Here is a 25,803-nt window from a genome sequence, read left to right as displayed (position 1 = left end):
CGCTCGGTCCCAGCGCCTGCCAACCTAATAATAATAATAATAATAATAATAATAATAATTTATTATTTATACCCTGCCCATCTGGCTGAGTTTCCCCAGCCACTCTGGGCGGCTCCCAATCAGTGTTAAAAACAGTACAGCATTACATATTAAAAACTTCCCTGAACAGGGCTGCCTTAAGATGTCTTCTGAACGTCAGGTAATTCTTTATCTCTTTGACATCTGGTGGGAGGGCGTTCCACAGGGTGGGCGCCACTACCGAGAAGGCCCTCTGTCTGGTTCCCTGTAGCCTCACTTCTCGCAATGAGGGAACCGCCAGAAGGCCCTCGGCGCTGGACCTAGCAGTTCGAAGGCACCCTCGGGTGCAAGTAGATAAATAGGGACCGCTTGCTAGCGGGAAGGTAAACGGTGTTCCGTGTGCTGCGCTGGCTCGCCAGATGCAGCATGTCACGCTGGCCACGTGACCCAGAAGTGTATGCGGACAGCGCTGGCTCCCGGCCTCTAGAGTGAGATGAGCGCACAACCCTAGAGTCTGTCAAGACTGGCCCATACGGGCAGGGGTACCTTTACCTTTACCTAAAATGACTTGGAAATGAAAACATTTTATGCATTATGCCAGAGAATTGAACTGAAAGCAGTCAATTGTTTCCGATAAATTTCAGCACATGCTTTTGAACAACAAGCAGAGCAAGGAACTCTTGCACCAGTTGTGCTCAGTGAGCTCAAAAGTCAAAGGTTCAGTTTAAAGAGGAAAAGTACACGGAGAAGTGGCCTCTTTCCTCTCATTTTTACTGTGCTTGTACATGTACCCTTTCACGGTGCACCACTTGATAGTTCAGCTTATTCCTATGGAAACTAACTGAACAAAGCTAAGGTTTCAGTGGGCATTTGTAGAAGAAATGTTGTAACATTTCAGCCATAGAGCAGCTAAGCATGCTGCCTTGCTTTCAGTGAAACCACAGTTGATCACCAGAATGGGTTCCAAGTCGCAGATGTTCTTGGCTGGTTTGCTGCCTAGGTTGCTTTGCCAGACGGACAAACTCTTGAAACTTGGAAAGTGACTAATAAAATTGCCTTTCAGCTGAGTTTTCTTTTGTGTGCTGAGAGTTCTGTCTTTGGTGTCCTGGATGGTGAAGGTGACATTGCCAAAAGGGCACTTTCCATAAGATTTACCGTAGGTCCACTGTTAAGATGGGTGGTGCTGTTGCCATCATTGACTTGAAAAGGATTAGCCACACATGGAATACTTTCTAAGCAGCAATTTATGTTAAAGAAGGTGCTTTACAATTCTACTAGTTATCTAATTCAATCATATTCACTATTAAATTGGCATGTGACATCACTGACTTAGTTTATAAGGTCCTGTATTCTATCAGCCTTATAAAAAGCCATAGTGTTTGTTATATCAGTTCTGTCAAGGGAAAAAGCATTGGCCTCCTAAAATCCCACAGTAACAGAGAAGATGCTGGCAACTTGTCACTCACTTCTAAACATACTTAGTTTGTAGTGGATTTAAACATGCACCTTCAGTGACCTGCAGTGTGGCTTTCACTAAACTCTAAGCAAATGAGATCATTTTCAGGAACAACCACACCAATAATATGCTATCAGTAAGTAACTACAGGGTACGTTTTCAGTTGTATTCAGAAGTTAGCACCAATATCTGCGCCAGAACAGCAGTATACGGATTTGAAAAATAATTTCTTTGAAATAAACTGATCACCAAAAATGACCAAATATTTATCCTGTTTCTGTGCGTGAAGGGTGAGGGTTGTACTGTGCAAATGAAACCAGAAAACATTTGTAGTAATGTGTGACTCTAAGTCAACAGTTGTTGGTTATACATATTTTCAAGCAGATGCCCATTGAATTAGATGGCTTTCCAATATGGAATTTTCATTGGAAGCACTATCATCTCTATCCACGCATTCACACATGACATGTCAGTGGAAATCCATCCGATACAACAAATGCCTTAGAGTGGCTTTAGTCAGGCCCTAGGGAACATGAGGACCCTGTTGTAACTGGGGCAAGTTTCCCAGAGGAATTTGCCTGGAGGAGAAGCTGTCTCAAACTCCAGTTTCAGGGGCTCTGGCTATCCAGATTGATAGTCTGTTTAGGGCTTGGTATGTTCATTTATTTATTATTGCATTCATATCCCACTTTTCCTCCAAGGAGCTGAAGGTGATGTACCGTATTTTTCGTTCTATAAGACGCACCAGACCACAAGACGCACCTAGTTTTTGGAGGAGGAAAACAAGAAAAAAATATTCTGAATCTCAGAAGCCAGAACAGCAAGAGGGATCGCTGCACAGTGAAAGCAGCGATCCCTCTTGCTGTTCTGGCTTCTGGCTTAGCCGCACAGCCTGCATTCGCTCCATAAGACGCACACCCATTTCCCCTTACTTTTTAGGAGGGAAAAAGTGAGTCTTATAGAGCAAAAAATACGGTATATGGTTTCCCCCCTTCCCATTGACCCTGTTTGTGACTCACCCAAGGTCACCCCATTAAACTTCATGAACGGATGGGGATTTGTATCCTAGACTCCCAGATCCTGCTCCGATACTCTGAAGATGATAATTAATAAAAATTTTAACAATCATAATAATCATAATCATAATTATTTATACCCTACCCATCTGGCTGCCACTCTGGGCAGCTCCAATTTGAATTTTAAAAACATGATAAAACATCAAACACTAAAAACTTCCCTAAACAGGGCTGCCTTTAGATGTCTTATAAAAGTCAGGTGGTAGTTTATTTCCTTGACATCTGGTGGGAGGGCGTTCCACAGGGCGGGCGCCACTACCGAGAAGGCCCTCTGCCTGGTTTCGTGTAACTTGGCTTCTCGCAATGAGGGAACTGCCAGAGGGCCCTCAGAGCTGGACCTCAGTGTCTGGGCAGAACGATGGGGGTGGAGACACTCCTTCAGGTGTACTGGGCCGAGGCTGTTTAGGACTTTAAAGGTCAGCACCAACACTTTGAATTGTGCTCGGAAATGTGCTAGGAGCCAGTGTAGATCTTCTATATTATATTATTAGTGTAGATAATATTTGGGAAATATATCTACACTTAGTTACTTAAGCACTGAATTACTTTGTTACTTAGGTAATTCCCAAGATGTTATATCAGACTGAACAAGAACAATTCAGTCTTTTTTCCTATTCTTTCCATTATTGTTAAAAATATAATTACTATTTTATTAATTCCACTGAGTGTATTTAAAAATCAGTAAATTAATTTTGTAATTCCTATCATGCTTATTCAAAAGCTAAACTAAAATCAGTGGGAATTCTTCCACATGAATATAAATCTACAATCCTTTTTTGTTCAATATCTAAGGAAACTCACATTCTCCCCCAAAGCAACACTGACAGTTCTCTAGCTGATGCCTTTTGACTTGAAGGGTAAAATAATTCCAGTCCCCTGCTTAAGATAATATCCTATTATAATCTCCTCACTGCATGATTCTCCTTGAAGGAAGAACTGATAGACAGATTTGATTTTTAATTCTACTTTTTCTCTTTATATTATCCATCTATTTATTTATCTGTCATTTTCTTAACAAAAATATTCCACAAGAAAACTCTTATTTCAAAGTATGGAAACATTTTGTTTTGATGAGGCTCCATAATTTTGGAAACTTGCGCTAAAAATAATAGTAATAGAAAGCAAAGAACATCTCTTAATTTAAATGATAATGAATTTGCATCTACCAAGTTAATGTTTTATGTTTGGTTTGATTTTAGTAATGACATTAGAAAAGAGTTTCTTTGCTTTAAAAATATTTTAATTAATTACAGAATTTATCATTTCATCTTTAATTCAGAAAATTGCTTCTTTCTGGGAATATTTATTCAATTTATCCAAATTCCTGTAGCTAGATTTAATTTCAAAGCAAGTATTATCCCTTTCAATAGAACATTTTCAGGAGAATACATATATGGTTAATAAATCTAATTACCACCAGATGGTTTCCTAGATTTTAACATGTGGTAAAGTATTTATGGGTAAGGCTTCCCAATTCAAATAATTTCCTCTGGAGTACTTTCTTAAGATGCAGTATATATTTTGCAAAACCTTCTTCTATTTTGAGTACTGCTTGGCTGGCACCCCTGCCCAAAAGCTTTCTGCAAGTGTGCTACCTGTGGGGAGAAACATTAGTAGCTGCTTACTTTCCTGTATTCAGCATCAAGTCTCTTAAAAGTATATCCCAGAGTAAGATGGTACCGGAAGCACGTCCTACTAAGTGATAGTTAACATTCACTGTGGTTTCTATGGTTATGAATGTTTATCTGAATGAATGAATGAATGAACTCCCCATCGATAAGGAAAATCTTAAGAAATTACTGATGTGGGAAAGGTTTAAAACTCTTATCTCTAGCCAACCAAGTGGCTCAAAATCCTCCCTGCCACCTTTTTCAATTGATAAAATGTAAACTTTGTGCAAGCCATTCAGCACTCAGGACAAAACTATAAGAAAGAATTAGACAGATAACTTGTTCAAAAACTAACAATAATCTAAAAACTGTGTTACTCTAGATCCTGGCTGATTAGGAGAAAGTAATGACAACCTTCTACTTTGACTTGGGGTTGCCTGTAGTATGTATGAAAAGGATCTAGAGGGTCTTAGTAGACCATAAGCTGAACACCAGACAACAGTGTGATGCAGCAGCAGCAAAAAAAGCTAATGCTATTCTAGGCTTCATCAACAGAAGTATAGTGTCCAGATCAAGGGAAGTAACAGTGCCACTCTGTTCTGCCTTGGTCAGACCACACCTGGAGTACGGTGTCCTATTCTGGGTGCCATAATTTAAGAAGGATATTGACAGGCTGGAATGTGCACAGAGGGCTACTAAGATGATCAAGAGTCTTGAGGCCAAGCCTTGGGGGAAATTGTTGAGGGAGTTGGGTGTGCTTAGCCTAGAGACAGGCAGGACGCGGATGGCGCTGTGGTCTAAACCACTGAGCCTAGGGCTTGCTGATCAGAAGGTTGGTGGTTCAAATCCCCGCGACGGGGTGAGCTCCTGTTGCTCGGTTCCAGCTTCTGCCAACCTAGCAGTTTGAAAGCACGTCAAAGTGCAAGTAGATAAATAGGTGCCACTCTGGCAGGAAGTACCGGCATTTCCGTGCGCTGCTCTGGTTTCACCAGAAGCGGCTTAGTCATGCTGGCCACATGACCTGGAAAAACTGTCTGTGGACAAACATCGGCTCCCTCGGCCAGTAAAGCGAGATGAGCACCACAACCCCAGAATCATTCACGACTGGACTTAACTGTCAGCGGTCCTTTACCTTTACCCTTTTAGCCTGGAGACAAGAAGAATGAGAGAGATATATGGTAGCCACCTTAAAATATCTAAAGTGCTGTCACATGGAAGATGGAGCAAGCTTGTTTTCTGCTTTTCCAGAGGGTAGGTCTCGAACAAATGGATTCAAGTTACAAGGATGGAGATCCTGACTAAACAGTAGGAAGAACTTTCTAACAGTAAGAAGTGTTAGACAATGGAATAGACTCCCTCAGAAGCTTGAGGACTCCTTCATTGGAGGATTTTAAGGAGAGGTTGGGTGGCCATCTGTCATGGATGCTTTTGTTGATATTTCTGCATTGCAGGGAGTTGGACCAGAATGACCCTCAGGGTAACCTTCCAACTCTACAATTCTATGGTTCTAGTCACTTGTCCACAGGACTATAAACTATATATTGCCATTACCTCTAATGATTGCTTTTCAAAATTATTTCATGTTGGTTTCATAACGCTTTTTATTCATTGAAATTAACTTTATTCTTCCCCTTCCTCGTTACATTGCTTAGGGAAATTATCGCTTTATGAAGCTTTTACTTGCTCGTAGAGCAAACTGGATGAAGAAGGATTTGGAAGAAATCACTCCGTTACACTTAGCTACACGGCACAAGAATCCTAAGTGCTTGGCTTTATTGCTTAAATACATGGCACCAGGAGAAGTAGATACGCAGGACAAAAACAAGGTAAAATCAGACTTGTAACTTTTACTGTTGCTGAAACCTCTGGCTCCTCTTAGTGGTCTCTGTGTCATCTGACCAGAACAAACATTGGAACTTTCTCTACTGCCAGGAAACTGGTACTTGTGCCCCTCCCCAAATCAGCTGCACATGCTATGAAGGGTAGAGACTTAGCATTCACTTCCCTGTGGGATCAGCATTTCAGTTAGCCATCAGTTTTCAACTCACTCCATCAGACTACTGATTCAGGATTGTCACTTTGAATCAACTCCCTTTTTCATTGTACCAAGTAATGCATAGTGGATATCGTTTTGTATCCCACTTTCTCATGTCATTGTGTGCTTGGAATGAATCCTGAACTCCCCTCTGTGTTTTATGTACAGCATACTTGAGATCATTTCTGTGCAGTTGGTCACATCCAGAGACTAAACAGAAGTAAACCCAGGGCCTCTCTCTGATAAACCAGCATTCCCTCACTTTCAACTGTCCTCAGTCTCCATAATTTGTAAATTGTTCATTTTACATGGTTTCTGAAGTTCACAAAAGCAGAATGTTTATTTCATTTTACTGTGCATCTCTTCTAATTACCCCCAGCAAACTGCTCTTCACTGGAGTGCCTATTACAATAATCCAGAGCATGTGAAACTTCTGATCAAACATGATTCTAATATTGGAATCCCAGATATTGAAGGCAAAATTCCACTTCATTGGGCTGCTAACCACAAGGATCCAAGTGCAATTCATACTGTTAAGTGCATTTTGGTAAGGATTTCTTTTCAAATAAATACCTATCTGATCTGATGTACCTTTTTTTGTGAGAGCTGTATGTAGGCACCACAAAGAATACTTGGAATCGTTTTAGGGCTCACCGTCGTAAGGGTTGTCCCTGTCACAAGAGACACTCTAACGTCCTTTTGAATGCCTCCCAACTTCACTTATTAACATGGATTCACACTGGTGCTGCTAGATTTGAGAGAGCCCTGGGCAAGGTGCCTCTTCTTTAAGTCCATTGCCATCCCTCCCACCCCAGGTCAAATTGAAGCCTGGCCAGCAAGCACCTCCCTAACATAATTTTGGGTTTAAATGTCTTGAGTGCGTGCAGCTTTAATGTAACCTCTTAATTGTAAAACCATCCTCTCTTAGCTGCTACAATCTCTTAATGCTAATCGCACCTTATCTACCTGGCACTTTTGCAACTAGGATGCTGCTCCAACTGAATCTCTGCTGAACTGGCAAGACTACGAAGGACGAACTCCCCTTCACTTTGCAGTTGCTGATGGGAATGTAGCTGTTGCTGATCTGTTGACCTCCTATGAAGGTTGCAATGTCACCTCTTACGATAATTTATTTCGAACTCCCTTGCACTGGGCAGCTTTACTGGGTAAATACTGAACGACTAAATTTCTTCTTGGGCATATGTATCAGTTTTGTGGAACTCGAATTTCCTAAATTGGAGCTTGAAACATTGAAGAAGTTTGACTGGTGTGAAAGAGGGGGAAACAGGAACATAAAGACTGCTTTATCCTAACTCTGACTATTGGTCCACCTAGCTCAGTATTGTCGACACACTTTGGCTGGCAGCGGCTCTCCAGTTATCAGTCTTTCCCAGTTATAGCTGAAGATACTATGGATTGAGATTCAGACCTTCTCCATGCAAAGCACAGACTGTACCACTTATCTACAGCCCTCCCCATAACATGCAGTGCGACTTGGCTAAGAAGAATCTTGAGGTTGATTAAGATGCACACAGATACGGTTGCTTGTCAGATTTGTACGGTTCTAGATTTAGCAGTCATACTGCTGATCTCTCTTTCAGTGGGGGAAATGAGCAGATAACATGTTGTTGAACAGCCCAAATTTGCCAGCTTTGCTCAGCTTTTTGTAACTTCCTACTTCCTACTTATTTGTATCAATGCTGCATTTTACAGAGCTCCATAACTAAAATAGATAGGTCCCTGCACTGATGCACATGCGCTGGTGGGAACAGAGATAACAACATCCTCATACGATGAGGGAAGAAATCTGGAGCACATATAGTGAGCACATATAGTAATATGTATTCTGCTCTCTCTTTTAGGTCATGCGCAGATTGTCCACCTTCTTTTGGAAAGAAACAAGTTTGGGACCATCCCATCTGACAGCCAAGGGGCAACACCTTTACACTATGCAGCACAGAGTAACTTTGCTGTACGTGAAACAAACAGGTTATGTTGAAATATCTCTGATTTGTATCGTGGGAGGCTGGAGCCAATGGGATGATGCAGGCAGGAGCAATGCTTTGTGGGAAATGGGCACCTTCACCTCAGTTTTTTCTCCTGCCTGACGCAGCAGAGCGTTCTCCTTGGCACTCCTGCTTCAGATAAGCCTCGACCCCTGCTGTTGGATTTACTTGTTTATTTTGTTTATTTTTTCCATTAAAACCTAGTTTTTCTGCCCTGGCTCTTGACTGTGGCTAAGGCATTTTTTGGCCACCGCTTGCAGGGTGCAGTCTAGCTTCCCACTCACCGCCTCCATTTCTAACTCGGTCACCTCCATTGCTGGGGTTGCCTATCTTTATTTTCTACAAACTTCTTGTATGACAATTTCTTCCATTGTCACCTCAGCATCAGGCGAAGCAGTTCCTTCCTGCCTGGCATCCCCGCCCTCCCCTCTCCAGCCCTCTCCGATTGCATTTCTCTCAAACGGCACAGGAGTGAGTGGCAAGAGGCTCTTCTCCCCCTCCAGTACGTTTTTGACAGCGATGGAGTTTGTGGCTTGGCAGTTGTATACCACAATCTCCCAGTTTGCTGCTGTGGCAACTGAGAACATGGCAGTTGAGTTCATCCACTCCCTGCACAGCAGCTTATTTAAACAGCCTGAATAGTTTTAGCCCTTTAAGGGACAGCTGCATTGCTTCTGCCATTCCTCTCCTGGTTCATGGAGTGACAAATGGAGAGGGATTGTGAGCCTATTGTTCCTCCTCCTAATTAACCGGGTGGCAACGGAATGTATTGAGTTTTCCTTTCTCTCTGTGTGTGCCTATCTCTTTCAGTTAGATATGGAAATGGAGGATGAGTGAGGGTTCAACCCATGAGGAACTCATATCTGTGAGGCTATTTCAAGAGGCCAGCGCCCCTATTCTGAAGTGCAAAATAATGCATGCTCTTGAGTTAACTTCTCAATCAGATAAAGCTACATCTTCTAAGCCAGAGAGTGATGTGTCTTTGTTAACTGACAGTCACTCCTCTTCCAATTTTATGCTAGCTCCTTCTATTTTGAAGGCTGTAACCAAGGCTGAGCTTGACGCTCCTATGCGTTCTAAGAAGAATACTATCTTGGCAGACAAGTTATATTCCTTAGACCCTGAGTATTTGGCCTATATTAAAACCCCATCTGTAGATAGACCGGTACTAAATCTTTCCTCTCGGAATCTGGTTCCCCATGAGGGGGACGCCCAACTCCGTGACATCACAGACAAAAGACTTGAGTGGTAGTGACTTGTTATGGTATGTCTCACCCCATTGGTTCCAGCATCCCACAATACAAATAGAACAATTGGTCTTACCTGGTGGAGATTTGGGAGTGGGATGCTGGAACCAATGGGCCCCACCCTGGGGTGCTCTACACTGCACTGATGGAGGTTTATGGCCTGTCAGTTCTTTATTTTCCTTACTCACAGATACCTAACACTGTTTCTTTCGCTTCATTGAGTCAAGAGAGAGAGGGAAATAGCCAGGGAATTTTATTCTTTCAGGACTCGGTCGATACTTGCTGCTTGGTGAATCCGAAAAGGTGAGGGGAACAAGCCTACTTTCCGCAAAGCTTTGCTCCTGCCCGCATCACCCCATTGGCTCCAGCATCCCACTCCCAAATCTCCACTTCAGGTAGCACCAATTGTTCTTTTTCAAGTCCTGCCATTAATTGGCCTGACTTCTGGTGAAAACACTTTTATACTAAGGTGTGTTGGCAGTGGATAAAAGAACATTGTTAAGAAAATGGAGATTTGGGCGATGTTTATATTCTTGTGGTGTGCACACACTTCTTTTGTCGCATTGTTATCTTTGATCAAACAATCTTTGCCATGTTTTTGAAACAATATGGAAACCTGTTTTCCTTAGGCAAAGTGGAACAAATGTTTACAACAAAAGATAGCAGTCCTGCTTTCCAGGTGCTAACTTTTTGAAATAAAAAGCTATTGTCGAATTCCAACTAAGCCAACTAATTACAGTTGCTCAGAGCAGACCCACTGAAATGGACGAACCCAAGTCCGTTAAGTTTCCCGCCAGGGCACTGCCCCACCCCTCCCCACAGGATTCTGCTGCCTGAGGCAGGCTGCTTCCCTCTGTCTCAGGGGCAGGCTGGCCCTGGATTGGGAGGAACTGAGGAGTAAATATACATCATGAAATATATCATGTTTTGGTATCCACCCTAAAACTGTCAAGGTCTGATTAAGAAAAGGATCAACCATCTGGTATTGCTGAGAGCCTGAGGGGGAAATGCATTTTCTCATGAAGAAGAGTAGGTCTTTTACTCTATGATTAAAGAGAAGGTTTGGTGTATCGGATACAGTGTGGGAAGCATGAAACTTTGGCTCAGCTTAAATAACGCTTTTTACCTTTTTGATTAAGGGCTTGTATAGCCTTAACAGTTTGTTCTGTTGCCTTTTGGCAGGGAAGGAAGACAGCAGTATTGTGAACATATGTCAAAAGCCAAGAAGCTTGTATGCACATCTACTTTGTTGTGCCAGGGAAGTAATATCTAGGACAGGTCTTGGTCTTTGAAAAGAGAGAGAGAGAGAGAAGGGGGAGAAGTGTATCTGCATCTTCTCCCATCAAGGCGTAGCTTACCAGGGGTGCAGTCCAACTGTCTTTCAGTAAAACATGATGACTCCATTGCATATTAACAAGTGAGGATTTGTTGCATGCCATACAGTGCAACAAAATGAAACATCTCGGAATCTGTTCACACAATATTTTGCTTGTACATGTGAACAGTCCTGACCATTCTTGGGCACGTGTCCTGCAGACAAACATAAATGTGTACAAGGTGATTATGGAGATGGCTGGCAGCAGTTCCCATCACGTGGTTTATGTGGTGCGTTTGTCCATCTAAGTTATAGGTGAGGATGCTTATTCATGTACAGAACAATATTGTGCGAACCAGTCCTCAGAGAGCTTTAAAAATAAAGTTTGAGGAACTTGTGAAAATATCTGAATTCAATAAACAGAACGAAGTATTAATGCTGCTGTGGATACATTTGTCATCATGGAGTCTCAATTATACACTTGTATGAATTTTGTGTCATACTCAGCAGTGAAGTACAATAATGGAAGCCTAACAAATTATTTAAAAGGCTTGGTAGTCTTTTTAAAAATTAAGAAAGAGAGGCTAATTTGACTGAAATCCACTACCCACTTTTTCACTTTATTAGGAATACTAAACAATTAGGGTTTTTTGGGGGGTTTTTTAAGGAGTGAAGCCTAATAGGCTTAAATAGTGTTGAGAACTCAGAATCCCCCAATGCTCTTTTAATGGCAATATTTCCAACCCGTTGTGAAACTTGTGATGTTTCCTTGAAAGGAAGAATGAAGTTTTCTTGCTTAAGCAAAAAATCTTTGCTATGATGTGACAATAGTTTGATTTGTGAACCCTAGAGCCATATATTATTTTCATTTCAATACCATCCTTATTCAGAGAAGATTTGTGGTCTAGGAAACCGTGGAAGCATTTTTGAAGCATCCTTCTGTGAAAGATGATTCAGATCTTGAGGGAAGAACATCTTTTATGTGGGCTGCTGGGAAAGGCAGCAACGATGTCATCCAGACAATGCTGAATTTAAAATTGGACATTGATATCAACATGGCAGACAAATATGGTGGCACAGGTAAGAAAACTAACATACTTTTGAAGTTCTTATAAACTTGGTAGGTGTTTTGAACACACATGTATGCAATATGAATTCTAGATTCTCTAAGGATGCATTGTACAAGTATTGTACAATGAGCAAAAGATTGTATTGAGCAAAATAGGATGGATTGTAGATTAATCAAAAGGGAGAACAGTTGCTGTAGGTTAATGCTAGAATCCCTCCCCCAACCCCCACCCAAGAAGGACTATTATGTCTTGAACAGCAGTTTCCCTCCAAGCTGCATGGCAAAACTGTTTAGGAAACTGATAGAAGTTTCTAATGCAGTCCATTTTCCTAATGGCACTGAGGAGGTGGGAACGATTTTTGCATTCAAGCCTTTGGACACAGCTAAGGCAGCTCTTCAGAACCTGGTCTGAAAATTCAAAAAAATGTGATGATAAATGGAGATAAAGTTTACTAACTAAACTATGACTGGTTGATATACAGAATCATTGGATATACAACATGAACATGGGCATAAACCTTTGGATGGCCGTAGACATTTTTTATAAAATAAGTATAATATAGATATGATTAATGATTAAAGGAATGTTAAACATGATGGTGATATTAGGGATGAAACTTTCTGAATCAAAGAATACCCCCAGACCATGGTCTTGCTCCAGAGGAACTGCCGTACCATCTAGAGCAGGATGCACACCAAATTCCTGGACACAGACACTGCTGACCAATAGTTCTACCCTCTTTTCAGGATTGACCTTCAGTTTGTTGGTCATTAGTACTGCCTCCAGAAAGCAATTTGGAATTGATACAACTTCATCTGGTTCAGATAGAATAGAAAAGTAGAGCTGGGTGTCACCTGCATTTTGATGGCACCCGGTTCCAAATCTCTAGCTGACCAAATCCAGTGGCTTCACACAGAACATTATCAGATGCTTGTATTTGACATCTCACTAGAACCTGCACTACGTGTAGTGTCAAAATCGTATCTTATCCTCAAAATGCCTTGCAAATTTGTCACAGCAGGCATCAGGTTTGTGCTAGCTCCTAGCTGTGACTCAAAAGTCAGCAGCTCCCTCAAAATTCTTGAAAGCTCTGCTGACCTGCTGAGGAGTAATGGGATATTCTTATGACATTTGGAACCCAAGAGTCAGTTGGTTAGGAGAGAGAGGGAGAGAGAGAGAGAGAGAGAGAGAGAGAGAGAGAGAGAGAGAGAGAGTTTTGTTTCAGTTAGTGTATTTGTTGTAATAGTTCTGTGTATGTTTGCTGAGTGAGGCAAGTATGACAGTGTAAGGCAATTGTATCTGCATACTTTATTGAACAGATAATTTCCTATGCTTATGTATTTAGTTATTCTTGAAAACTCAATTAAAAAAATTGTTTAAGCTGCTGGATAGTTGCTCAATGACACAATATTGGTAGCAAAGTAGATGGTAGATGGACTATATTGGCACCTTTGCTGCCCTCACTGTCACATGGTAGATTCAATTATGTCCTCTTTTCTGTGTTTGGTCGGTCTTGGTGTGAGTCTTGCACTCCATCTGTCATCCAACTGCTTCATAGTTCAAAGTTCCACAGAAAACCACTGAACTTTGGACTTCACACCACTGGAGAGCGTGCCCTGGAGCTGTCATGGCTCTTTCCATCTCACCATTCTAGTGAGACCATATCTTCAAGAGGAGCACCAGCAATGTCAGATTCCATAGGTCTTCCACCAGAGCATAACAACTAGTCCTCTACCTCTGCAAGGCGAACAGTCACTTCCTGTCCACGTTTGACCAGAAAGTAATCTGATAACTCCCCCTGCAGCTGGAAAACAACTAGCCTACTCTGTGGCAAAAAAACACAACAAGGGTATGCCTCATGATGTATTGAGACAGACCAATGGCTGTCATGGCTTCATGAAATCCTGAGCTGGCCCTACTAAGGCAACCACAGAACTAAAATCTGGGGGCACTCCAACACCACATCCGTGATCACCTTTACAAGGTCACACAGTGCAGAAGGATGGACGTTACACCAGCAGAATCACTGTTCTGTCTCTGTCTCTCTCTTTCCTTTTAGCAGTAACAACTTTTCAAAGCTGGTACCTAAGCAAACTGGCTTTCTGGCAAGGAAGATGGAACTCCTGTGGATGATGGCAACTCGACTGCCACTGTTCTCTTGACCCTCCAACCTATCTTTGTAGCTGAGTCGATACAGCTAGGTGAACCCAGGTCAGCCCAGTGTGGCCATGCCTTAGTAATGCATTCCAGATAAGTTGCCTCATTCACAGTTGCCATGATTGTGATTAGGCCACTTCCATGGGTGTCAGTCCATGAGGTAGGTAGGTGGACTATATCACCATCTAATGTATGAAGGCAGGAAATGCAAATAGTGCTGAGGAGTGCACAGCCCCTTTGAGTTGTGCCTTCATCCAGGATAGATCTCTTAGTCTTTGCTTCACATGCTATTTTCTCTTATGGTGCATCTTGCATTTCCTGTGAACGCAAGGGAGTGACCTTTTTTCTCCTTGTAGATTCAAGAATGAAGGCAGCTAAATACTGGAAACTTCCTAGAGCCCTCACTAAATTGGGATGACATGTGTCACTAGTGGAGAAACTTGCCCACCAGAGCAGACTTTTCATACATTTATCAAATCAATATTTATTCACAAATATTTGGTTGTTGTTGTTGTTTAGTCATTTAGTCATTTAGTTGTGTCCGACTCTTCATGACCCCATGGACCAGAGCAAGCCAGGCACTCCTGTCTTCCACTGCCTCTCGCACTTTGGTCAAGCTCATGTTGGTAGCTTTGAGAACACTGTCCAACCATCTCGTCCTCTGTCATCCCCTTCTCCTTGTGCCCTCCATCTTTCCCAACATCAGGGTCTTTTCCAGGGAGTCTTCAGCTTTACGATCTGTCCTTCCAGTGAGCACTCAGGGCTGATTTCCTTCAGAATGGATAGGTTTGATCTTCTTGCAGTCCATGGGACTCTGAAGAGTCTACTCCAGCACCATAATTCAAAAGCATCAATTCTTTCTTTGGCGATCAGCCTTCTTTATGATCCAGCTCACACTTCCATATATCACTACTGGGAAAACCATAGCTTTAACTATATGGATCTTTGTCAGCAAGGTAATGTCTCTGCTTTTTAAGATGCTGTCTAGGTTTGTCATTGTTTTTCTCCCAAGAAGCAGGCGTCTTTTAATTTCATTACTACTGTCATCATCTGCAGTGATCATGGAACCCAAGAAAGTAAAATCTCTCACTGCCTCCATTTCTTCCCCTTCTATTTGCCAGGAGGTAATGGGACCAGTGGCCATGATCTTAGTTTTTTGATGTTGAGTTTCAGACCATATTTTGCGCTCTCCTCTTTATATTATTAATATAATTAATATTATTAATATTTGGTAGTCATCAATTATTTTTCTCAACCAACAGTTAGCTATACAAGGACCACCTTGGGTGCCCAGCAAGTTCTAGAAAGTTTGCTTTTAAATATTTTACATGTATGTGCTGAAGTACACCAATGGAATGTCCCACATTGTTGGTAATCATTAACCTTTGACCTGTTGGTACTTGATTTATGCTCCCCTCTCCCAAAAATGATGATGATCTGTCTGTAAAAGAAATAAAAACCATTTAATAAGTGCAGAACCTTCCACTTGCTGACGCTTATTTTCGCTTAGCTATTCTGCTCAAATGCTTTCCTCCTCAGACAAGCTCTCTTACTGAAATGGACTTCAACTAAAATAAAAGTGTTTAGGGAGTGGCAAGCTGCAGGTGCAGCAGTTCTGCACTCCTACCCAACCTTTAGACACACTCTCTCACTCGGGGAAGTTTTACTGTTTCATCACACAGAATTTCCATAATCATGTCTCATTTGGCAATTTTATATTTGGAAGAAGTTGGGCTAAAGTATATAATATCCAGCTGCACACGTTTCCAAAAGGGTCTGTGATACAGATGCTAAGAAATTTGCTTAGTTGAACCTAGATCTACCATTGCATTTGAGTCCATTCAATTCAAGTTTTAATAGAATTGCAAGACATTTGTTATTGTCTAGCAAAATGATACCAAGGGAAAAGAATGTCGATTAGTATCGTAGGAGCAGCACAGGGGCAGCTTTATAACTTTGCCGTCACTATATACAATGGAGAGGGATCTAAGTGTTGGTGGAACAAAGGTTTCATTGTGACCAGCTGGCTGAAGAATCTCTTCAGTCACTGTGACTCCCTTCAAGAAAAATGAGCTTACTAGGAAATACTGAACAGAGGCTTGGAAGCAAGTTGCCTGCGTCAGAATGAATGATGTAGGGGAAGAAACCAGGCCTTGCTGACATAGCTGCTCCTTTATTTAAATGTATTGTTGCAAACATCTCATGCATCAACCAGTTGAGTAGTTTACTGCCTTGTGCTCCGCAAGTGTAGTGCTGAAAAACAGGATCTGGAATGTACAGTAGGCTCAGACCATGCAGCCAAGTTCTTGCAGCAGGTGGCATTTTTGCCAGACTTCTTTTTTTCTAAACAGCCAGTAACCCGTAACTTTTCACCAACGTAGCTTAAACTATTTCATCAGCTAGTGCAATTTATTTAGTGATAGTATTAAGAATGCATAAGCTGTATGCATAGGTTAGAAAATAGGTGAAGATGAGTGTAAATCCCCCTTCTTGCCCTGGTGTTTAAGTTTTGTTACATTCACAATTCTAATTGCTCTCCTCTAATTTTTACATGCCTTGTTTTTTGTCCATCTTTCAGCATTACATGCTGCTGCCCTTTCTGGCCATGTCAGCACCGTGCAATTGCTGCTAAAACACGATGCCCAGGTAGATGCTGCTGACGTCATGAAGCACACTCCCCTATTCCGTGCCTGTGAGATGGGACATAAAGAAGTGATACAGACTCTCATTAAAGGTCAGCTGTGACACATTTATAGACTTGTTCGTAGAAACACTGCTGTCTTCAGTTTTTGAAATGAAATAAATGGTAATGACAGACAAGAAGAAAGTGAATCCCCAGTTGGCACAGGAAGAGAGTTGAAAGAAGGTATTTATCATGCATCTACATTGAAAGATCAGGGCAGAAAATTAGATCTTCCAACAAAATACTTCCTAAAGCTACGTTTGAGGTAAATTTGGATTATGCTGATCCTTTAGATTGATAACATTAGATTAATGTGGAAGAAGTTGCCTCTGAGTTTTTCATTGGCTGTTTGAACAGTATTGATATGTCATGTTTTAAAACTAACTGAGAGGGACAGTTTGTCATTGAGCCTAAACTTCACATTTGACCCAAAGCTAGTTTTGGAATTTGTTTCTGAAAATCTCCCTCTCTCCATTAACTCCCATAAATAATATTGAAATTGGCTTCCAGCCAGGCATTTTTGGTTAGGCAATCTTTAATTCTAAAACTTTTCCTGGTCTTTGCCTGACAGGGCACAAATATGCAAATCTTCTGTCATTGTGTTAGATGTAGTGTTGCCTTTTTGGAGCCTATAGGCAAAGCTCTATATACTCTACTAAAAGAATTTGACAATCATATACAATCAAAATTCTTCACCAAGAAAAACTGAATTTTATATAAATCAAGGAAATATGGATAGTTTAGCTTATTTTGTAGTTGTTACTATTTACCTAGTTTATATTGATTTTTCTAATCATGGAGAAGAAGAGGAGCTATGAAGCCTCAGCCTCTGGAAATCTCATCTACTCCGCTGGCTCTGAAATTTCAGCAGGTATTGCCCATATACTTTCAAGAATAGCTTCCAAGCCCATGTAGGCTAGAAGCATGTCTGTGTTTTAATTAAGACCAGTGTTTTCAGGAAGCTGAATTCTGTGGCTAGTTCTGTCTTTTGTGTTGCTGTGGAACTGTGGCACTCCTTTTAGACTGTTTCTTGTGTTTTGTACAGTTTTATAAGCTGCTGCTAGAATCAGGCGTCATACAGCATTGGATAATAAAAAAATCTATTATTGTTGCAGGAGGAGCAAGAGTTGATTTGGTTGACCAAGATGGCCACTCTCCCTTGCACTGGGCAGCTCTGGGAGGAAACCCTGATGTTTGCCAGATATTGATAGAAAATAAAATAAATCCAAATGTACAGGATTATGCAGGTAGAACCCCATTGCAGTGTGCTGCCTACGGAGGCTACATTAATTGCATGGTGGTGCTGTTGGAGAATAATGCAGATCCAAATATTCAAGATAATGAGGTACATGTCTCCTTTTTTGTGCCTTTGTAATATGAGATCAAAACAGTGCCGTTGAATCTTGCTTTTTCTCACCACTGTTAGAGATAACTTGTCTTTGCGTTGTTACCAAAATGTGAATATGACCAAAGATGGCGTCCCCTTGGGGGATCCCTTTCCCCATCTCATACTGTAACATTGCATGATGGACTTGCCACATGAACTGAGGCAACCCCCTAGGGAATTTTCCTAGCCACCACCATCACCAGTGACTTGGGATGAGAATGATAGGGATGCTTCACATTACGTGCAAATGGTTGTGGAAAACCCAAATGGGATGAGTGCCATACAGTGACCAGGGGCAGTTTCATTTAATTGTGCCAATAGTTTCCCCTAGTTGCTGCAGCCACAATATAGGCAGGGCTGGCCCACCCATGATGCAGGCTGAGGCAGCCATCTCAGGCAGCGGAAGCCCAAGAGGCAACAACCCTCCCACCCATCCCACTGGCAGAGAAGTGGCAGCAGTGGTGGTGTCTGGTGAGATCATGTGCACTCCATGAGATCTCACCTGAACTCGCCATCATTGCACTGCCTTTAATAATAAGTAGGAGGAGGACTTGTGGATTTTTAAAAACAATTTAGACGAGTTAATAATTATATTTAGTTTTGAATTAGTTACATATTTTAATTTTAAAGACAGCATCTGATGAAGAGCATCTGAGCTCAGCACACCAGGATCTGATGGTTTCTGCTAGAAGATCATTGATACCCTCTTGCACATAATTCAGTTTGCAATTAATATAATCCTTTGAAATTAGCACCAGCAGTTCTCATTGTCTGTTGGGAGAGAGACCGGGAAAATGTTTTCTTTTAATCCTCCCCAGCTTCTCAGCAGCTTTTGATACCCTCAACCATGGTATTCTTCTGGAGTGGTTGTCCAGGTTGTCCATTTTATGATACGCCTCAGGTGGCTGGCCCTGGTTTTATATATATTCAAAATAGTATGATTTGAATGTTCGCTATAGTGCTGACATACCAACAGATCATTTTTATATTTGCACTGAAGTTTCAGAATGTAAAGCAATTATTTTACATACTTTTCATCTGCCCTACTGATTATAGGGAAGGACAGCATTACATTGGTTGTGCAACAATGGTTACCTTGATGCTATTAAGTTGTTGCTGGGATTTGGTGCTTTTCCTAACCATATGGAGAACAACGAAGAAAGGTATTGAATAATTTCTCTACTATCTTTATGTTCCATCTTCTTGTTTGTTGAATGCAAGGTGGTATAGCATTGCAGATTAGGAATCCACTGGTTTGAATTTTGTCCCTCATGATTTTTTAAAAAAAATGTTTCTTCTTCCATTGGAGAAGAGAATTCAATTGGAGAATGAATGGGAGATAAAATGGAGGGAGGTACTTGGAAAGGAGTGGGGCTCAACTTTTCTCCAGTTTGGGGGTCTATTGGGGAGCCAGAATTGCCTTGGGTCCTTCAGATCCTTGCTGTTTCCCTGATAAGGGGTGGGTTTTTAGGTGAGAACTATATTTGCACAAATTATGTAAAGCATCCCAATATGATGATTAACAGCCTGATTCTTAGATTTTAAAGTCACATTATGCAAGTTGAGATTCCGTGAGTAACCTTTCATATGCAAAATACTCTCCTGGAAGCAATGTGATTAATGATAAAAAGAGGGCTAAGCAGACCTGTACTATGATAAAATTAATTGACCACATTTTAGATTGGAACTTTAAAAACTATTAATTGAACTAGTTAGCTGTAATATTTAAAAACAGATATAAATGTTTATAGATGTTGTTTTTCAGAAGAGGCCATTCCAAGACTCATCTTGGATCTTGACATTCAAATCTCTGTGCTCTCTTCTTTGTCTTATAATTTCTATTGACATTTCAGTTTGAGACACTCTAATCTGACTATCAGCCAATCACCATGTGGCAAGTCCAATTTGGTTGGCTTTGTCTCTTTTCTTCTGTATTTTCCTGTATTGTGTCCTTCTTGGTTACCATCAGGAAGAACTTTAATTTGACCATCTTGTGCACTGACACTAACGGTTCAAATTGATGTATCATGTATGGATTGGTTTTGTCTGTAGCAGGTAAGTTTAAGCTTGTAGACACCTTTGCCTTGCATGACTGTTGTGCATCCTGTTTGTATAAATCTATGGAATGGATACTGGCTATTGTCAAGACAAGTGGACTTGCGCAGAATGTGTGCAGGAAACAGCTTTTATTGAGTAAGCTTTAAAATAAATGTAAATGTATATAAATATTACATATATATTCAGCACAGCAGGAAAATACTATGGAGTGCTTTTGTTGAAGACCCCAGTCATTCCACACACACACACAAACCAGTTTGCACCCCCCCCCTCCACATTCCATAGCCAATGAATTCTCATTGGGCAGTTGGTTTGTTTTCTAATTGTACAATTTAGCAGCCAAATAACACAAGTTCTTATCCCAAACTACTGTTTATACAGAAGGCGATAAACAGTTCAAGTTAACCAGAATGTTTTATAATGTGAGGGAAGTCCTCTCTTTTCATTTTTCTCCCTGTACGTGATAAAGCTGTTCCATTCAGTTCTAAAGGAGTCTTGTGCTTTCAGACCTTGAGTCAATTTTATGTTATTATTTTATTTTTCCACATGTACTATTTGTCGTCCTTTATTGTACCAAATTGTCAGAGAAGATTCCTGAATTGCACAGGGTTGGACTAGATGATTCTTGGTCCCTTCCAACTGTACAATTCTGTTAATCTAATTTCTTCCACTATCTTGTTATTATAAGCCTGGCTGCTAGTAGAAGAGAATTCATGAAAGGTTTAAACTGTAATTTAATGCTGTCTCCATGAAAAGGATTGAGGAAAGCCAGCTGGATATTTAGATACATTTTGTCCAGTAAGTGCTTTTAATTGGACAAATACTTCCTCCCGGAACTGAACCACTTTTCCACGTGTCCACTACATGTGTTGATTAGAACCTAACATGTCACACCCTCTCCAACATTTTAGTGAGGAGGAGGGGCTAATATGGGCTACCCATACCAGTGTGAGATGCCATTTTTGCATTATTTCAAGTACTGCCACTCTCATCAAGGCCAAGACTGATTTCACAGAAAATTTCCTCCACATTGACGTCCACTTCTCTTCATTGATAGTCATCTGTCCATCACCTTACCACATCCACCTTAAACCATCTGCTGTAACCATGTCTATTTGGATTAACATATTTTAATTGCAGTTTCCTGCAATAATAATAATAATACAGAAACACTAAGCTACTTTTCAGGGCATACATGACCCATGCTTTCTCAACCACAATACTTCCCCTGCAATTTAAATGGTGGATTTTATTTGCATTTGTAAGGCAATTGTATTTTAATGTTTACATACTTGAGGAAAAAACACAAGATGTTTTTCAAGAAAAAGATCCTGCTACAACCTTTTGCTTTTTGATGGACATGCTACTTGCACATTACATTAAAATCCTGCATTTCTTAAGTGTTTTCTCTTGACAATATTCTCATCTCCATAAGAAAAACAATAATAAGTTCAAAATTAGCCATGAAATCCTTTCAAAATGAGCCAGTCTTTCTCCATTATCTGAATCCAGAGAAATCTCTAGAGAGACATGCACCAAAACAGACCCCAAAACAGCTTCCCTACCAATCAGGAAGTACGGTATTTTTCACTCTATAAGACAACAAGAGAAAACAAGGAAATTGCAACACCAGTTGCCCTCCTTCCTTGTTTTGTCAGCGAATCATTTCCCCTCCTCTTCTCCTCACAAGTGCAAGCAACATCAGATCAGCATAATTAATCATATAATACTGCAATATTCCGAATCCAACAAAGCAGAGGCGCTGATGTACTGTTTGAGAAACTGTTTTTTGTTTCCTTTTGTTAATTACAATATTTCCTTGTCCTGTGGTTCAAGTATGCGCTAATGTTTTATTACTTTTAGGTACACGCCTCTTGATTACGCCTTGCTGGGAGCTCATCATGAAGTAATTCAGTTCATGTTGGAGCACAGTGCGCTATCCATAGCTGCCATACAGGACATCGCAGCTGTAAAAATCCAGGCCGTCTATAAAGGATACAAAGTTAGGAAAGCTTTCCAAGATCGGAAAAATCTTTTAATGAAGCACGAACAGCTGAGGAAGGATGCCGCTGCCAAGTAAGTGGCGCACATGTGCAAAAAAACCCCAACAAATAATCTCTTTAAAATGAAGTAATCCCTGAATATCATTGTACAGAAAATCTGCTATTTCTGCTGTTGCTTTTTCCTGTGGGTTTTCTCCCTTTGGCTTTGGATTAATTACTTTAAAACGGGTCAGCAAACTTTTTCAGCAGGGGTCCGGTCCCCCGTCCCTCAGACCTTGTGGGGGGCCAGACTGTATTTTTTTGGGGGGGGGGGGAATGAACGAATTCCTATGCCCCACAAATAACCCAGAGATGCATTTTAAATAAAAGGGCACATTCCACTCATGTAAAAACATGCTGATTCCTGGACCATCCGAGGGCCAGATTTAGAAGGCGATTTAGCCAGATCCAGCCCCCAGGCCTTAGTTTCCCTACCCATCCTTTAAAAGGATAGGGATAAGGAAGAGACAACAAGAAGCAAGTTAAAAGCTACAGCAGCAAATAATGAGATGGTTTAAAAAGAATGCCTCTGTAGAATTAGTGGAATAGAACACTAGGAGTGCCAGAAAGCTTTAGGAATGGGGAGTAAAATAATATTAACAAACTAATAAATAACATCAACTCCACCTGTAGATATGAACTTTTGAAATAACTGCACCTATGTATGTTAACTTACACATTTTATTAATTTTAATAATAAGTATTTTTACTCATTATTCTCCTTCACTCTGACTTTAGGTTGTTTTGTTATCTGTAATATTGGAATGTGGACATTAGGCATATTCCCACATTTTCTTTTCCCACGAGATGACTTTTGAACCAGTCGAGATCCACATGAATAGATCCATCTTACGTTTTGGCTTCCCTAGCACCATGTACTAGGCAAGGACAGCAACAATAAAGGAAAGTTTGCTGGGAATAATGCATCTGAATTCAGTGAAGTTGTTGAGTTAGAATTCTTTAACAGATTTTGATAGTGTTGTATTGTGACTCGCCAGACACTAGGAGTAACCCAATACAGAAACTATCTTTTCCATGTTGAATATTTACAGTAGCCTTCCATGACGCGGGTGGCGCTGTGGGTTAAACCACAGAGCCTAGGACTTGTCGATCAGAAGGTCGGCGGTTCAAATCCCCGCGACGGAGTGTGCTCCCATTGCTTGGTCCCTGCTCCTGCCAACCTAGCAGTTTGAAAGTATGTCAAAGTGCAAGTAGATAAATAGGAACCGCTCTGGCGGGAAGGTAAATGGTGTTTCCGTGTGCTGCTCTGGTTCACCAGAAGTGGCTTAGTCATGCTGGCCACATGACCCGGAAGCTGTCTGCGGACAAACGCCGGCTCCCTCGGCCCATAGAGCTAGATGAGCGCCGCAACCCCAGAGTCCGTCACGACTGGACCTAATGGCCAGGGGTACCTTTACCTTTACTTTACTTCCATGAGTTTCAGGGTTCAGATCTGAAGCAGAGAGGCGGAGGTTCTCCACACAGTTTAGAACTTTGCACAGACAGGCTTCTCACTCATCCAATGCACCTTCATGGGTACAGGAGGCTCTCCAGGCCTTTGCCCTGAAGCCTGTGGGCATGTAAATTGGGTAATGATCAGGGCCACATGATAGGCAATATTCTCCCGCTCATCCTCCATAGTTACACATGAGCAAACAGAATGCCCAAAATAGGGCTATAATCTTGTTCCAGTTTAGCAGCAGGGGCCTCTAGCCCTGGGAATGCGTCATGCCCAGTCTGTTTCTTATTTAATGATGACCTGCACAGTAATGTGACGTACCTACTACAGTAGTACCTCGGGTTACATACGCTTCAGGTTGCATATGCTTCAGGTTACAGACTCCGCTAACCCAGAAATAGTACCTCGGGTTAAGAACTTTGCTTCAGGATGAGAACAGAAATCGTGCTCCGGCGGTGCAGCAGCAGCAGGAGGCCCCATTAGCTAAAGTGGTGCTTCAGGTTAAGAACAGTTTCAGGTTAAGAATGGTCCTCCAGAACGAACTAAGTACTTAACCCGAGGTACCACTGTACAGCTATTTATTGCATTGAGCCTACTTGATCATTCCCCCGCAGAAACCAGGCGATGATTGCTTGGTTGTGTGTACATATATACATGATGGTGGAGGTATGGAGAGGGGAAGAGAGAGAGAGAGAGAGAGAGAGAGAGAGAGAGAGAGAATATCACAAACACACCTCGACTGAGGCTACTGTTTTCCCATTTCATGCTTCTGTTAAAGAAGCTCCAGCTCACAAAAGCTTGTAGCAAAATACTAATTATTTGTGGTCTTTAAGAAGCCGCGTGGCTCTTCGTTGTGTTGAATTGCTCTGTTAGCCAGCCTGCCAGATGGACTCTGGAGTGACAAGGCTAAGGCTTCTACTGCCGCTGAATGTACCTTGCTTGTCTTGTTTCCTTTATGGAATGATGAGGGGAGCCCTCGTCTGTGTGCCTCTTTGAAAGAGAAGGAAATAATTGTGCTGTGAATAGCAAGGCCTAATTTATCAGATCAAAATGGCAGACGGATCTATACTGGGTACGAGACAGACACCCATATGCTTTCTGTTTGGTGATACTATTATTTGAGAATGAGCCACTTCTGTCAGTGCCAAAGGCTGACTGCTGAAGTGCCTCAACCTGCCCAGAGTACAGTCTGTGGCTCCGTCAGCAGCTCTTCATGCACCCAGATTCAATCAGCTGCTTGATAAGATAGCAATGACAGATAAAATTCAGGCTTTTCCTTGACACCTTGTACTGACTTCACCTCTTGCTGTTACTTGTGAATCACAACAACCGATAAAGGCATGCCACATAACTAGCCTGTCATTTATCAGCAGTCTACAACCCATGTCGCAGCATTAAAAATTTTAAATATCAGGGCTACGTGTCCATTTTATAGTCTTTTTTTTTTTTACTGCAGCTAGGTTTTTTTTGGTCATGGTGCATAATTTATTAATTTAAATTAAAAGATTAGTATGTGAGCATCTCGACGTAGGATGATATATGAAACAATAGCATCAAAATATACAATATAGTGAAAACCAGAATACAATCAAGTCATCAAAATTTACTTAAGAACTGCAAATTATGTACGTTTTGCCTGAAGGGGGGGCGTGTTCCAGAATGTGAGTGCTACCAGATAAAGTGCTACCACAGAAGGATAATCCACAATAGGCAGAGTGCCTAATTCCCAGACACAGGAACCACCCACCCACAAGATTCACCTTCTGTTTCCTGGCTCCGGTCCAGCCCACCAGTAGATTACTGGTCCAGAACCTGCATTAACACCCCTGACTCAGATGATACAGAGAACAAGGGGAATACTGGTGATACTGTCCTCCCAAGTTTCCTAACGACTGTCTCATATAGTAGATGTTAAATAGCATTGAGAACAAGATGGCGCCTCGTGGCACCCGAAAGCACAGTCCCCCAAAATCTCTAAAGCTGATGGTGAGAACCAAAGAGGGTTCATCTTCCCGCTGAGTTCTCAGCAGCAGTATTGAACTGAGAACAGAGGAGCAATCCTGCACCTTCTCTCTCCTTTTCCAGGCTTTTTTTAAAAAAGGAAACATCTCTTTGTTTTCCCGCATTGCTCCTTTCATAATTTTCTTACCGGTTAGGGGAGCAAGTCGGGACAGGGAAGGTAAA

The 25,803-nt window shown here is 41.4% G+C and overlaps 1 protein-coding gene across 3 annotated transcripts in view; it reads left to right on the top strand.

Annotated features, from left to right (window-relative positions):
* Positions 1 to 25,803, top strand: part of INVS (inversin) — a gene marked incomplete at its 5' end in the record, with an annotated part of 59,928 nt that overhangs the window by 25,036 nt on the left and 9,089 nt on the right. For all 3 annotated transcript variants that reach the window (XM_083709113.1, XM_083709112.1, XM_083709111.1), the window contains 9 exons: positions 5,813 to 5,986; positions 6,575 to 6,742; positions 7,181 to 7,361; positions 8,058 to 8,167; positions 11,672 to 11,843; positions 16,569 to 16,724; positions 17,789 to 18,018; positions 19,117 to 19,223; positions 21,982 to 22,194. In XM_083709113.1, the coding sequence (XP_083565239.1) occupies positions 5,813 to 5,986; positions 6,575 to 6,742; positions 7,181 to 7,361; positions 8,058 to 8,167; positions 11,672 to 11,843; positions 16,569 to 16,724; positions 17,789 to 18,018; positions 19,117 to 19,223; positions 21,982 to 22,194 (1,511 nt within the window). The remainder of the gene's footprint in view (positions 1 to 5,812; positions 5,987 to 6,574; positions 6,743 to 7,180; positions 7,362 to 8,057; positions 8,168 to 11,671; positions 11,844 to 16,568; positions 16,725 to 17,788; positions 18,019 to 19,116; positions 19,224 to 21,981; positions 22,195 to 25,803) is intronic.

Source organism: Podarcis gaigeae, assembly GCF_964106915.1.
Source record: "Podarcis gaigeae genome assembly, chromosome: 13".
Taxonomy (NCBI): Eukaryota; Metazoa; Chordata; class Lepidosauria; order Squamata; family Lacertidae; genus Podarcis; species Podarcis gaigeae.
Note: the sequence above shows the minus strand (reverse complement) of the source record. Positions and strands in the feature narration are given on the sequence as shown.